Source organism: Melospiza melodia, chromosome 6 (genome assembly GCF_035770615.1).
Source record: "Melospiza melodia melodia isolate bMelMel2 chromosome 6, bMelMel2.pri, whole genome shotgun sequence".
NCBI lineage: Eukaryota > Metazoa > Chordata > Aves > Passeriformes > Passerellidae > Melospiza > Melospiza melodia.
Window position 1 is genome coordinate 63,246,667 of NC_086199.1, and position 15,466 is coordinate 63,262,132.

A 15,466-nucleotide genomic window follows, 5' to 3' on the forward strand; every position below is an offset into this window, starting at 1 on the left:
GTGGGGGTTTAGAAGAAAAATTCAGGGTGAAAAACTGAATATTTCAACCATTTCTGAATTTTAATCTGTGAAGGATCATGTTGCAGTTCTGTTACGGTGGTGTGAACAAATATTATCTCTGTCTTTCCTTGGGTCTGGCTGAGATGGAGAGGATTTTTTTCCCTCAGTGCTTTGCATTGTCAGCTTCAAAGGTATTGGTAACACCTCAGTGTATTGACTAGTGCTGAGCAGCGCTCCCAGAGCATCAGTACTGTGCATGCTCCCCCTCAGCAGCAGGCTGGGACATGGATAAGGTTTTGGGAGGGGACAGAGACAGGACAGCTGTCCCAAGCTGGCCAAATGGATATTCCAAACCATGTGATGTCTGCTCAGCAATAAAAGCTAAGAGAATGGGAGACTGAGGTGGGAACAGAGTGGTGTATGTTATGATGTTTGTTTTCTGAAGCCCTACACCTCTGTAAGTGGGCTGGACATCACCTGCTAGTGGGGACTAGGGGATAAATATTTTGTTTGCCTTTTCTTCTGCATACAGCCTTTGCTTTTGCTTTATTTTGACTCATGACCATCTCATTTTCTCCCCAACCCTGTCCTGCTGAGGAGGGTAGTGACAGAGCAGTTAGGTGGCCACCTAATGTCCAGCCAAAGTCTACCCACCACACCTTGACAAACCTCACTTCTAGTTCAGGAGGACTGTAGACAATATTTAGTTGTTATAGCTGTGATGCAGAGACTGCACTTTCTTTCCCATGTGTGTCCTCTTCTCATGAGAAAACTAAGCCCTCACTGCAATAAAACTTCTTAATGACTCTGTGATAGCAACAACAGCTTATCAGGTTTTGACTTCACAGGTTAAACTTGATTGCCTGTACCAATGGTGATCAGACCAAAGTGTTTCTAGCTCTCATTTTCTGTGCATCCATTTGGCAGAACTATACAGTCTCATCCTTGCTAAATAATGGATAAAGATTGAAAGCATTTTACCCACCATGATCAGTAATAACAGTGAAATCTATGGCACCAGAAATTTGAGTAACTAGAGTATTAGTTTATCTTGAGAACTATGGATCTGGAAGCACTGCAAGTCTCAAGGGAGGACCATTGCAATTCTTCTTTGACTAAATTCAGTCATTTTTCAGGGTTCAGCTGTGCCCAACACACACAAACTCAATTCTCCCTTATTGAATAAGCAGCCACACACCAGCCAGAGTAAGGTTGATGTTTCTGAAGCTGGTGGGGAAACAGAAAAGGATGGAAATCGTTTAACAGAAGATATTGGTGCTTGTTCTCTCCAAGTGCAGGCTCAGTATTGCATGATGCAGAGAAATACTTCCCCTTTTGTTTTTACTAGCAGCCCAATGGCTCTCATGATGAAGAGGAAGGCTTCAAAGCACACCCTGTCCCGTGGGTGCACTATGGTCTGGCAGTTCTGACAAACTTTGCTATAAAGCAAGCCTCCCTGGGATAACGTACCATGTGTTGCAGTCCACTTTGATGGTTTCCCCAGGTTTATAGAAGTGTCCTCCATGAACACATGGGCACTGATCTTTGGGAATACATCCTCCACTGCCATCCAATACCAGTCCATCAGGACACATGCAGCCAGAAACACATTCTGTGACATACTGCACGTTAGAAGATATAGGAGAAGACAACTTGTTAGTGCACGGCAAGAACAGGGAACCAGCAGAGATATGCTAGCTCTGGATGCCAAAGTGTTGGCTTTTAAAAAAATCTCCTTAATTGCAAGCTAGTGGAAATCGTGCTACAAACATCACAGGTAGGTTGTTAGCTACAGCTGCTGTGTTATCAGTGAAGCATTGGTGTGTGCCCAGCATGACGTGTTCCCATCGGTGCTCGATAAGGACGATCCTACATGCACAGCCCTGCTGTGCTGTGCCCCTGCTGGGAGGTGAGCTCCTTACACAGTGCATGTCCTGCGTCTTGCAGCTTTTCTGACACTCTGATCCAGTTGCTCCAGGACCTGCAGAGCTGCAGTTGAAGTAATACATAGGAGCTGGGCAATCTGCAGTAGGAGAAAACATTTCAGGAAGTAATTTAGAGAGAGCAATAAGGATGCCATCAGCAATTGCAAAACCAGCCAGAGGATTTCAGAGGGCAGCAGGTGTCTATCATTTAAAGTTTCTAATAGTTTGGTTCTGCCCAATAACAGTGAAGGGAGAAGAAGGCAGATAACTTCTAAGCTTTGGGAAATATCCTCATCATCTAAAGAGTCTAGTAAGTCTGGTGACATTTTACAAAGACAAATGTTATCAATAACTAACACATTTCAGGGAGAATGGAAAAATGTGCAGAATACTAAAATGTTACAGAAAGTGAGAGATAACACAGAAAAACATTATAAATACTGTCTGACACCATACTGACATTATTTAACAAAATCTCACCTTTCACCAAGACAGTTTCTCCAATGCAGTCTAATCTTCCTTGAATGCATTTGCTAAAGAGATTCCATAAAACAAAACACATCAGCTCTTTGCACTTTTCTCCCTCACCAGGGAGAAAGGCACTGCAAAGCTTCACTTGTCACATGAATAACAAATTCCTATCAAAATGAATATTTGTTACAGCTATCAGTTTCACAGACGTGCATTACCATCCCCAGAAGGAAGATTAAAAGACCCAGCTCTTAAAATACTCTTCCTTCATCTGGCACTGGTTTGTTATGTGTTTTCCCTAAATCAAATTTTTCCTAAGCATCCATTTTCTACTCCATGAGATAAGACTAATACTTTCTTAAATAAGAGATCTCTTAAATTACTAAATGAATATGTGATTACAAAATAGTGTAGAATCCTCAGTTGGAAGACAGCTAGAGAGAGAACATGTAAACATCTAAAGATAATAAAGAAGCCTTCACCTGGTGGTTGTTTCCATTGATGCCCTAAGGTAGTTGAAAATGAGAATAATGACAATTTTTTCAATGCAGATACAAATTAATTACATTATTTTTATTATTCCCCCCCCCCCCCCAGTTTCTCTCTCTTTTGTCTAAAAAAAAAAGTTTAAAAACTGATAATTGGTTTTTTTTTTTCATGGACCATTCTTATTTTTTAAATAGTCTGCAGGATGGTGTGGTGGTTTTCACTTTGCTTTTTCATTTCAAAGCCTGAAACTCCTCCAAGCCTTCTGTCTTCTAGAAAACTTGCTCCCACTGTTTTTGGATATTTTTTACACAACAATGAACTCTGCAAGAGATAGATTACAAATATTTTTCTACTAAACATATTTTCAGGTTCTTGTTTGCTAGCATGAATATGGGATTTTAACATTTGCTGTGGCTGCACTTCCTGCCAGGGGAAGATACAATCTAGGAAAAATTTGCCATTATTCCTAACTGTAAAATGATGCCATTCATGGATTGGAGCAGACTTCTTCCCCCATGAGCCCTGATGTCCCCAGGCACAGAGCAGCCTTTGCATCATCAGAGCAACTCACCACATGAGTTTATCCTCTTGGAAGGAGTTGCCAGGCTGAACAATCTTGCCTTTGTAGTAGCAGGGGCAGTCATCTGGAGGCACGCACTCCTCCTCATCGTTGAGGTAGGTGCCTTCGGGGCAAGCACAGCCCTCCATGGGCGCGATCCGGACCTTGCACAGCGGGTCGGGCTCATCCAGCGAGCGGCAGGACTGGTTGCAGTACTTCACACTATAGTTATAAACCATAGTCTCAGGACACTCCTCAGAGGGATCTTTGCAAGAGAAATAAAAGGGATGTATGGCCTTCTTTGTGCAATCATCTCTCATGACTTTAGCATGCCTTTCTGCACACTGGTAGCCATAAACATGCTTTTATCAAACCACCAGACCTTGTCTCCCAGGATTCTGGGAGAATCTACTGGCATAGCCTAAACTATATGACACTGAAATACTCAGCAGGGTGTTTAATTTTGTAATTACATTTCTATCTTATGCCAAAACCTGAAACCAGTAACTTCTGACTTGTTAAAATTTTATTTTCTGGCTTTTACTAATGATTTCTTTGGCTGGGGATAACTTAAGAAATTACTCTATTTTGTAAGAGAGAAATTTTGACATTAAATGGCAGTGACAAGGAACTCTGCCAATCAATTGATGCTACCAAGAAAAGGGTGTTTCAGTTCTCACAGATGTTTTTAGCAAAACTCTTGTTGTCATCCTCTGGGGAAATGAGAAACAACAGTTTCTAAGATTTCTGGGTGAACTCAACAGATAAATAACAAAATCTAAAGAGTTAACTAACCCTGTAAGATAGTAAAAAGCTGGTTCATTTTCACGGGCTGACAGTATACACCACCATCAAAGGTCTGCCATAGAATCTGCAGTACTGACCCATAGGGATGACAACAAATTTTGTAAGGAAACATTACCCAGGTTAAGGCTGCAAGAAAGTCTGGCATCCAGATATCTTTGAAATTCAGTGAGAACTGGAGATCTAGTCATCTTGGGCCTCTTTCTAATTCTGCAGGTTTAACCCTGCAGCTGTTTTTGAGATACACACAGATGCACTACAAGGTACAGGGGCGTTGATCATGGGCACTTGTGCTAATCAGCTTTGCAACAATGCTAATAACTTATCAGCAATAGGTTCCATGCTTAAATAAAGCTCTGTATGTTTTTCCAGTCCATGACCATGGCACACTTTTTTAGATTAGTTAGTGTGCTAGGCTTGTGTACACATTCAAAACCAGCACCCTACCACCATAAACTATTTGGTTTTCTGGTCCTAGCTGGAGCAAACACAATATCCCCTGTGTAAGTCAGGCAAGGCATATTCTCCTACTTTTTATTCTTTGAAGATACAGCAAGTCGTATTTGTAAGTCAAAATACGTAAAAAAAAATTATAAAGATGTTGAATATGAATTTATATCTGTCTCAATTGTTAGCTATTAATACAATAAAATACCGTGCTTACTTTCTCCCTTAAAATTTTCATAGAGGAATAAGATCACTTTTGATACAGTGAGACTGGTAAGAGAAGGGTTATTTGACTGTAGTGCTCATGGTCACAGGAGTGACACGCATCTAAGATGACAAATCACAACTGGAGGCAAGAGTGCAGAGAACATGAGCATACCAGAGATACCTTCAAGCCAGCTTGCACAGGGAGCACTAGAAAAGCAGTGCCAAGACTGCTCACCCCAGTGATCTGCTGGGCAACCAGCAACTCCAGTAATGGCTCACGCCTCTGCTAAAGAGAGTATAGCTGGCATGCATAGGGTTTAACCAGCAGGACTTGCTTGTTTCACACACTCTGCTGACTGCAGTGCAGACATCTGCCTGGGATACAACCTGCCTTGGATGCTGCCTGCAGCTTGGCAGAGTGGATGCAGCTTCAGGAGCTGGAACAGGTTTTCCAACCCCCACAATGGGACAGAACACAGAGTGAAGGTGGTGGCTCATTTAGTCTTTCACTCATGAACAGTGAGTCATAAACAACCATACTCTTATCACAGCCATGTTCCCAAAAGATTATTTCTTCTTAAATAAGGCCTAAAATGATTGTTCTGATTAAAACATGAGCATTTTTTCTCAAGGTTAATGCACTGTTTGAGGTAGTATTACCTACTGTGCCTTAAGAACACAGATTTCAGCCAAACCCATGCTGCAAACCAGTCTTGATTTGCCATTAAAAATGTCAGTAATTCTATGTTGGGAACAAAGCTTTTGATAAACAGTGTGTCTGTGTCTAGTGCATAACTCTGCAGGATTCTAGGACAATTTACTGTGGACTACACTGTGTTCCTTTGAATTATTTCAGCACAGGTTTGTGAAATTGTTCTTATCACAGTCTTAAATGCCTCTGGCAAAGAGTCACACCAGTTACATTGTTTGCTTCTATTAAGTATCCCAGCTGGCTCCTAAGTCAGGCAATTAAACAGATCATAGCTGCATCAAGCTCCAAAAACATGATCATTGCTATGTTGTCTATTCAGATGTGCAATTAGTCAAGAACCCCATACATCTGTTTTCATGTCGACAGAGGCAAATCTCACTTGACCTGTCTGACCATCAATGACAACCTGGGAATATTGAAGCAAAATTCAGAATCCAAGGCAGTGAATTTTATTTTCAGATTTTATGTCATCTTGTAATAAATTCTGGCAGTGCCAAAGGAAGATACATACACACATGGACTCTGAACTCAGGATTTGGTTACCATGTATATGTCCAAGAAACTTTGGTTCATTTTTTTAGGTAATTCTGAGCTGAAAATGCCTTTAAAGATTTTCACATTCTCAAATATCACCAATATATATTTGTTTTATAGAATTACTATTTTACTGTAATGTGGGAAAATGTGGTTAATGAGTGATGTCATTTGTATTGTCTGGGACAAGAGGACTGAATGTGAAGCAAAAAAGATATTGGAATTAAAATACATGGAGAAGCCCATGTCTTCAAAAGTAACTTAATTGCTAACTAAACCTAAATTAAACTAACCCTGTTTCTGTTTAATTTGAGTAATATGCCTTATACAATTTTGCTTATCTGAGTACTGAAATCACCTAAGATTTACAAAAGGAATATGCATTGTAAGAGCATGAAGCAGTCACAAACTGAATTTTATAGAATAAATACTTATTCTGTTTTTCAAAGGCTCTCTAACTTGATGACTAAAGACAAAAGACAGTGACTGCCACAAATGGGGCTGTTCCCCCATATCCCTGCCCAAGGGATTTCAGTTCACATACCACAGACACCCTGCCTCCAGCCCTGCAGGGACACGCCTGCTGAAGCACAGTCTCTGGAGTAAGTAGAGAGCACACTGCACAGTGCAACTTCACTCTTCTCAGCATTACAGGTGTCATACATGCACTTCTAAAGGACAGAAAAGGACAATAATGGGTATTATTACATCTAGCTCATAGAAGAAACAGCAAAACATGTAGCAATTTAAAAAGCAGTCAACCAATATATAAACTTAATATTTTTAAGAGAAAATGTATACTAATGAAATACTATGCAAACCTGAGAAATAGCAAATCAGTTACAGAAACTGAAATGAAATTATGTCTAACTCTCATTAACAGATGAATATTTAAAAAGTTAGAGGCACCTAGAGTTCCTTAGAACACTAAGAAATGTCTTCACTAGCCTCCTATGAGGATGTACAATCTAGGACCTGTCAAAATATATAATCTGAAAATATTGCACAGTGATGACTGGCACTTTGTGTACCTATCTGGTCAGCAGCTGAGATGCACCCGATGACATGACAGGGGCATGACAGAAGATGGCTTATAGAGAGTCAGTCATATGTAATGACATTTTAAGAACTAGTTATGTAAGTCTAGCTGGAGTTTAAAGCTCGAGTTCTTTTAACAGTGTGGGCTGTACAAAAGAACACAAATACAGCTAGTCAGATAGAGAGCAGTAGGATCATACTGGATAGACAGTGACTTATCCTGCCATTACTGATGTTGTGGAAAAGCTTTCACAAATCATGGTTTAAAATCTGATGATATCAGTAGGAGTAACAGAAATATCTGTAAGAAACTGGTTATTACTTCTTCTTAACTGAAAATTGCAAAATCCTGTTTTATTTATAGCTTACATTAATTCTGAAGTATATATATTTTCTTCTGGGACAGGTAAAACATAAGCCATATTTGTAAAGATACTTGAAGACATGCTACATTCTAGGCAAAATTTCAGGGTCAGGTTTTTCTCAGTAAGTTGTTTTACACACTCATACACACACACCCACACCCTGCATGAACTTTCTGTGGTTTTGCAGGAACTTTTTACAATCTACATAATTGTGGCAACTCTGTAGCTCAGACAGCTTTCTCGGCAGCATTATATAGAGCTTTACACCAAGAGAACATATGGGGAGCTTCATGCATTCAAAACACAAGGAGACTAACAAGATTCAAAGGTAATAAAAGAGATATAAACAATGTAAATTTATATTCTCTGCCTTTATGTGAATTTTGAACCAAGTCAGAGGAAATCCATGGGGCTGGTAAAAGTCTCAATTCAGTTCCACTCAAAAACACTGATTCTGCTAGTCAAAGAGTGAACTCTTTGAAACTTTGAAATCTTGAACTGATTTTTTTCATTTTGTTTCTGGATCACGCAACAGAAGCCAGTCATGCCTATCAAGTGCTTTTGGGGCTGTAGCTGAAAAGGCCCATCTTGCACAAACTCTTATTTTATAATTTTTCTAATTGTCATCAGTGTACTTCTTTGTGACCAGTCACTACTGTAACCTATTTCACTCCCCTAGGCCAGTCTCTGGACTAGATGAAAACACCCATTTGGAGCAGTACCTTACCTTGATGTACACAGAAGGGTCTACAACAGAATGGCAGGCAGCAAACACACTGCTTGTATTGGACAGAAGAGCACACCAGTGCTGGGCAAATTTTTCTGAAGTGGGAAAAAATATCATTGTCCATAGTCACTTAAACCACATTACTGTCTGACTCAATATTCTTATCAGGTATCACATTGAACTAGAATGTCCTGAAGTATTTAGACAACGCTGGATGGAAATACAGGTCATCAACTTATCAAAGGGATAAGCATAGTTGGATGGATGACCAGCCATTTTCCTAAAAGAGAGGTTTCACCTTCTAAGTATTAACATTATTACTGCAGCTGGATTTTGCAGAACATATACAGAACCTCCCCATTTTCACTGTTTTTCATCAAACTTTCTTAATTCTTTACAGCCAGATAATTCCTTATAGTCAAGAAAAGCATGTAATAATCAGTGAGTTGTGTGGCTGTGAGCTGCAGCTTATAACTATATGTGTCAGTACTTAGGAGAGGTCAGTCCAAATAACACATATATCCAATCCAGTCAGAGTGAAAAATCAGACAGGACACCTAGTACAGTGCAATGCTTGCTTAACTCAGCACTGTTGACACCTTCCTTCTCTGGACTTCAGGACAGCTGTAACAACCTAGATTGGATGAAGAACTTCACAAATGTTGGCAACCAGTGGCGCTCTGCCTTAAGCCTAAATTGCTGTCATTTATGCTGTGTGTGCTTTTCAAGTCATCAGCGAATGTGTTGGCTCTTTCACCAGTAGTGCTGTCTTTTTGTTTTGAAAGCAAAGCTATCCTCTTAAAGACCTTCAAAACACAATATTTTTTCTCTAGTTATAGCCTCAAAGGTAGAGGGTTTTGATGTTTATGAGATTTCTAAAGCTTTTTTGATTATCCATCATGTGAAAATTATTTCGCACTGATAAGCCAGGGATGAAAAGCCTGGTACCTTTATCCACACTGTTTGAACAAGGATCTTCAAAGCTGTCCTCAACATCAAAACAGCTGGCTCTAGTTTTCCATGAGTTACCAAAAGCAGAAGCTGAATCTTCCACAGCTCCAGTGACTGTTCTGAAGTCATCAGTCTGGATGTTATTGAAATTGCCACAAAGACCTTGTGTGGGAGGCAAAAGAAAAGCAAAAGAAAAGAAGAAATCACTAGATGCATGAAAAAGGAATGGCTTCTAGATGAACACTCTTATCTCTGTAATGGACCTCGCCTGAAACAAATCCATTTTCCCTCAGAGACTTCCTGATGTTCCCACAAATCTGATAGGACCCTGTGTTTAGAGTGTATTTATTATTTTTCTGCATTACAGAGGCACTTAGTGATAGCTCAAGGATGCTTCAGTAAACAGTGGCAGACAGAGAATATTTTCCCCAAAGGCTTATAAATAAAGGAAATGGCAGAAGAAAAACAAAATGGGTCAGAGAGACAGGATGTAATCCCATTACACAGACTGGAAACAGAAGCACAAAAATCTTAAATGGTGTAAACATGAGATTAGTGGCAAAACCAAGAACATAGTCTGCACTTCACAAGGCTCTGATGAAGGCCTGTTTAAACAGATGGAGTCTATAAGATTTGCACACACTAAACATCACAGAGATTTTCTCCAGCACATTGAAGGGTTTAGCCTTATGTGTCCTACCAGATGTGCGATTCTGAAAGGAATGATCGACTGTTATGGAGAGCTGCATTACAGGTTTCATTTGCACTCTGATCTGCACTCCAGCTGAGCTCAAGATTTTGATGAAAAATGTAGATTGTCTGAAGATGGTGATGCCATCTAAAGAAGAAAGAGAAAAAGGAAAACATGTTGTATGCTTTTGCAAATCTTTACAAAGCTGAGTAAACAGGAGCTTCCATTTTCCAGTGCTTGCAGTAACACAGAGATTCCCAGGGAATCCCAGACCTAGTATCCACCTAACAGTGAGTAGGATCATGTTCTTTTCAGAGAAAGGAGCAGGAATCCTTCTGCAAAAGATGTAGGCTATTCTGTGGAAGATGTGAAGAAGGGGATTTACCTTTTCTTACAGGCAGCTTCACAATGAAATTGTTCATGTAGATATTTCCACAGGAACATATTTTTATAGTCTGCAGTGAAAAGGAGAAAAGGCCACAGTAGTGAATGCATATGATGTGAGACAGACAAGACCAACTTGACAAGCTTCAGTAAGCACTGAGAAGCAGTGTCTTCAAAACCTCATCACCTCTGGGATCAGTGTAACTCAGTGTCCAGACACCATACAAACCATGTAAGGAAAATAGAAGTGATCTCCTATGTATTGCTAATTAAAGACAGTTACTCACAGTTCTTCCTAGTGTGACCAATACATTCTTTAGGCAAGTCATTGTCCTTGAAGTCCCACACTGAATGATCTCCCCAATCACCACAACTGTGTCATCAGTGTTCTGAGAAAACATGAGAAAGGTATGTGCAGACATTGTTAGCATGTTACAGGCTGGGAGCTTGAAGAGAAAAACGTGTCACTGAAAGGCTAAGAAGGAGTAATGAAAGAACTGGGGTATTTGATATCTAACTGCAAACTATTTATTGCCAAAATCAATAATTTCACTAACTTTGTGCTCCTTTTCCTTGCTATCAGCTTGTGTGGATCTCATTTGCAGGCATTCACAGATAATTCAATTTTTTTGAAGAAATTTTGGTTCATCCACTTTCTTTTGACAGTCACACATGAAGAAAGCTTCAAAAAAATGCTTGAATCAACACTAATACATCCATTAAGAAAATTATTTAATTTTTAAAAAAAGTACAAGTATGTTGAAGTTGCAAAGCTTTGAAGCTAAGCATCAGCAACTGACTTGCAATCCATTGCAAATTCAAAAATTTATGGGGTTTAAGACTGAGCATGTTGCTCAGTGTTGAAGTGCTTTGCTGGATTGGTTCCATTTAATTAAATTAAGTCATATAAAGCTTCAGCACAGTTTCAAGCCTCGTGCTACCCAGGAGATTTAGGAATGAAAAGAGAAATTGCTCGTACCTTAGCTAAGACATAATGACAGTTGCCATGAAAATTGAACCTCTTATTATCAAATGTTGTTATATGGAATCCTCCATCTATGTGGCAACTTCCAGAGCAGGGCAGAGAGATACAGCTCCAGTGGCCTCCTTTGCAAGTACTGTACAAAACCCAAAAAGCAGCCATTAGAATAAACACAGCTTCAAGGGAGCAAAGTGAAACACCATTTTAATCTGCACAGATGTGGCCTCTTTGTGTTTTAAGGTCATTATCTTGGCTTCTTATTCAAACCCTGTGGGTGGAAGCCTTTATATTAGGCCTTTAAAGTGTGAGGGTTGAATTCCTATCAGTGAGAGAGTTAACTGCGCCAGGCTTTTGGCTGGCTCCCTCAGAGACACACTGAGATGGGAAAGCAAGAGATGGTTTTCTGGGCCTAAATTGTTTACTTGACTTTTTAAAGAAGAAAGAACCCCTTCAAGCAGGATCTGGCAACATCTTGTGCTGCTGATGCAACTGTTCAGCAAGTCACTGATGGGATGTTTCAGCAGCTAATTGTGGAGGGCCTCAGATAATGAGCAGTTCTCACACCTGTGCACACAAGAAGAAAAGAGTCCAGCCATATAGACTTGGGCTTTGAGGGGACTAAAGGTGGATGTGGCAAGATGGAAGCCAAAGTCACACAAAGCCCACTAAGTTCAATTACTCAAAATTTCCGGGATTTGAGGAGCATTTTCTCAAAATGCAGGATAATCCAAAGGGGCTTGCAGAATGTTTGGCCATGCACCATACCACATTTCATTCCTCCCTATAGCAAAACTATGACTGATGGTTAGAAAATGATGTTGTGTCACAGGAGCCCAAATAACATATAAGAGTAAGAAATAAAACTGTTTTGAGAGTAATATACCTAAGATGTTATCACTTTTCACCAGTAGAGAATGGAGATGGGTTCAAGCTGACAGGTTTTTTTCTAAATCAAATAATTCTCAAGGACCAGGGGATGAGGACTTCTGAGACTTCTTTAAACAGTGTTGTGGAGATCCAGATGTTGTTGGAAGTGCCAGTTTTTAACATGGTGTGAGTTCACACCTCACTATAGTGGCCAAAGTCTCTGAATTAATAAGTAAAGAGTCTCATTTTTCTACATTCTGAAACCTTGAGCTCAGTTTTCACATGCAGTTTCAAGTGAAGGTGGATAATAACTATGTGTGGTTGAGGAATACCTCCAAGTTTTCTTACACTGGAAATTCAGAGCAAGGTTTTGAATTGTTATTTAAGAGAAATGACAGGAAAATATTATAAAAAAAAGGAGGAAATACAGAATGCCACTCATCAATGTTTTGAAATAAATACTTCTGCCTTGTTTGTGCAATCACAACCACAACAGTACCAGTTCTGGCAGGGAGTGGAGTAAGTTCCTCCAGATGAGTAGACTTTGCCTTGAAATGTACAGGGGCAGCTGTCTCTGGGGATGCACTTCTTGCTGCTGAGGTCATCAAGGATAGTTCCTGTTCAGACACAATGGCTAGTTAATATTCCTTCGGTGAGTCAGGGAAATGCCATCAGGGAAGATTAGAGTATGAAAAAAACTCTGGAGTATTCAGCATTTCATAAAATGAATGGGACACTTTTAAAGGAAAACACCACACCAGGCCCTTTCAGATGTTAATGAATGGGTAATATTTCTAACTAGAACTCAAATGAAAGCATTGCTAAACTCAAAGAACATTTCCTGTTACAAAATCTTTCACTGTGAGCAGGATTATCAAGTGCCAGATTGCAAGGGTGCGAGCCAGTTTCCATCCCTTTCTAACAGTGAATCTAACAGAAATCAGAGCCTCATCTTAGACTATTTCATGTGCAAATTTACACATGCACATACCTGGAAATGCATGTATGTTTTGTGTCACTTAAGCTACGGCTAGATTTAGTGTCATAGCAGGGAGGCATCTCATGAGACACCTTCACCTGCTTTCTTACTGTCTAGAGAGCACCTCTTCTCTTTCCATATCTGCACCATTTTTTCCCTGTCTAGTCCTTAGAAGTTTTTGCCTCCCTTCTCCAGTGTCAGGATCTCATATCTTTAGAAATCTGGCTCTTCCAAGAAGGAAGTTGGTAAATTATGCTAGAAGAAGCAGTTTATTTGTTGTGTGAAATGGTAAAGAAAGGGAACAACCTCCCTTTTTCTCCCTTGATGTGTGTGATCATTGGCAGAAGCAGCCTGCCTTACCAGGAGGACAGAAACAGCCATCTGTACATGGGGCTTTACAAATCTTGCTCCTTTCTGGATCCGCACATGTGTCAGCACAGGAATTTCCACATTCCATGTACTCCATGTTGTTTGGGCATTCCTGATCTGCAAGACCAAACCAAAATGAAGTATGTTAATGATGTATTTATAATACCTCTCAAATTGTTGTGTCACTACCCAACCCCTTCTTCCTCCTTTCCTCCATATCTTGTTTGCAAGACCTTCTATGCCGATATGTTGTGTTTGTTTAACGTTTTAAAGGAATGTTTTATGACCACCTTTACTTTATCTTTTGGACAAAAGTGTGCTGCTGGGAAATGTGAGCTATTTCACATTACTTTACTAGCTCAAGGTTGCCTGAAGTCACAATACAAGCAAAGAACATCAGAATCATTTAGGTAGTGATAACAGTTTATTTTTGCCTGAAGCAAATCAGTACTTCTGGCATTGATTTGCTATCCCAATCCACACCAGCATTTTTGGTGAACTACCTGTAGCCTTCCCCCTGGATTTAAAGAGATTTCCTGCCCAGTAACTGGACTACTGAGTATGAAAACACAAGGTAAGATAAGTATGAACTTGTTGCTCTTCTCAGTAACTACTTGTGTCTAGTTGTCACCATGTTTAAATAAGGCTTTTTATGAGTTAACTATGCAGAGAAAAATTAAAAAAAAAAAAAAAAGAACTCATGAAAACTTAGTTGCAAGAAGGAGGTGGGCAACATCAAGCTATAGTTCTAATTTAAGGAGCAAAATCAAGTTAAATTTGCAGAAATTTTTCCATTAACAATGTTTGTGTCAAAGTATTTTCACAGATTGATTCAAGGCAGTTACCAGAGCTCCTAGCTTTGCTCTGCTGGGATCAGAATACTTGTGTAAATGTCTAACCTGAAATAAATCTCCAGACCAGTAGCTACTTACAGCAGAGTTCTTTGGTTCTCCATTCCCCAGGGTCTCCCTTCCTCAGGACACAATCTCGAGAGTACTGGTTTAAAGTGCTGCATATGCAGCTGGGAACCAAATCAGAGTGAGAAGAATTAACTGCACAGTGGCACATGTCCTCAGCACAGGTCTCTATGTAGTCATCAAAGGCAACCACTCTGGGGCAGTTTCCAAAACGGGACATAAGTTTCTTGCATCCTTTTTTCTATTAAAAAAAAAAGGGGGGGGGGGGGAAGAAAAGCAATACTTGATATTTTACCGCCTTTCAGGTTTTTGAATACACATTTCAAGTTTTGATGACACAGTTCCAGGGTCACAGAATAATTCAAGTTGGAAGTGATCTCAGAAGATTTTCCAGTGTAACTTTCTGCCACAATGTCCTTTGCCTTGGACTGGAAGATGTCATTCAACTGGGCATTTTCCCAATAGCTATTTCTTTAATACCATAATAAGATATTCTTTCAGCTATAAGATCATAATTTTGCTCAAATTCATCTTTAGAGTTCTGAAAAATTCAGTTTAGTGCATGCTCTGTAATTAAGATTTTTTTCAACAGTCTCTTCAACACTGTAGGTTGAGAGGATTTGTGCTTCTTAGTCCCACAGACTTACATAGGTGCTGCATCTATTCCTCCTGGGATGTTTTCCAGTGTGGTCATCTGGGCTCACATCAGCACACTTTTGTGATGGATCCTCTACTTTGTGGAAGTTCCCAAACTGTCTTGGATGCATTTTATACCCTGCAAAAAACCCAGATGCATTTCAGTAACTTCCCACAATTCCTTAGGTCAATTAATGGGCTATAAAAATGCACTTACTCTTTGGGCTCAAAGGCAGTATGCCCTTCATGAGATGCCCAAATTTAACCAGCATCCATCTCTTATGGAGGATGACAGCCTGATATAACCTTCTGTTGGGCTAGAGTCAGGAATCTGGCACACTTGTATCAAGGCCTGCTGTCAGCCTGAACTTTCTGGTGCTTCTGATAAATTCCAGACTTCTCTTTGTTTTGG

General features: G+C 39.8%; 1 protein-coding gene across 4 annotated transcripts in view; it reads right to left on the bottom strand.

Moving 5' to 3' along the window:
* LOC134419463 (mucin-5B) overlaps positions 1-15,466 on the bottom strand; it is a 44,386-nt gene that overhangs the window by 20,427 nt on the left and 8,493 nt on the right. For 3 of the 4 annotated variants that reach the window (XM_063158691.1, XM_063158690.1, XM_063158692.1), the window contains 15 exons: positions 15,066-15,193; positions 14,434-14,659; positions 13,493-13,618; positions 12,653-12,770; positions 11,284-11,422; positions 10,592-10,693; positions 10,306-10,375; positions 9,930-10,067; positions 9,227-9,391; positions 8,279-8,373; positions 6,693-6,819; positions 3,457-3,709; positions 2,406-2,458; positions 1,923-2,023; positions 1,471-1,622 (listed from right to left, as the gene is read on the bottom strand). In XM_063158691.1, the coding sequence (XP_063014761.1) occupies positions 1,471-1,622; positions 1,923-2,023; positions 2,406-2,458; positions 3,457-3,709; positions 6,693-6,819; positions 8,279-8,373; positions 9,227-9,391; positions 9,930-10,067; positions 10,306-10,375; positions 10,592-10,693; positions 11,284-11,422; positions 12,653-12,770; positions 13,493-13,618; positions 14,434-14,659; positions 15,066-15,193 (1,993 nt within the window). The remainder of the gene's footprint in view (positions 1-1,470; positions 1,623-1,922; positions 2,024-2,405; positions 2,459-3,456; positions 3,710-6,692; positions 6,820-8,278; positions 8,374-9,226; positions 9,392-9,929; positions 10,068-10,305; positions 10,376-10,591; positions 10,694-11,283; positions 11,423-12,652; positions 12,771-13,492; positions 13,619-14,433; positions 14,660-15,065; positions 15,194-15,466) is intronic. The other variant, XM_063158693.1, reaches the window with a different exon arrangement.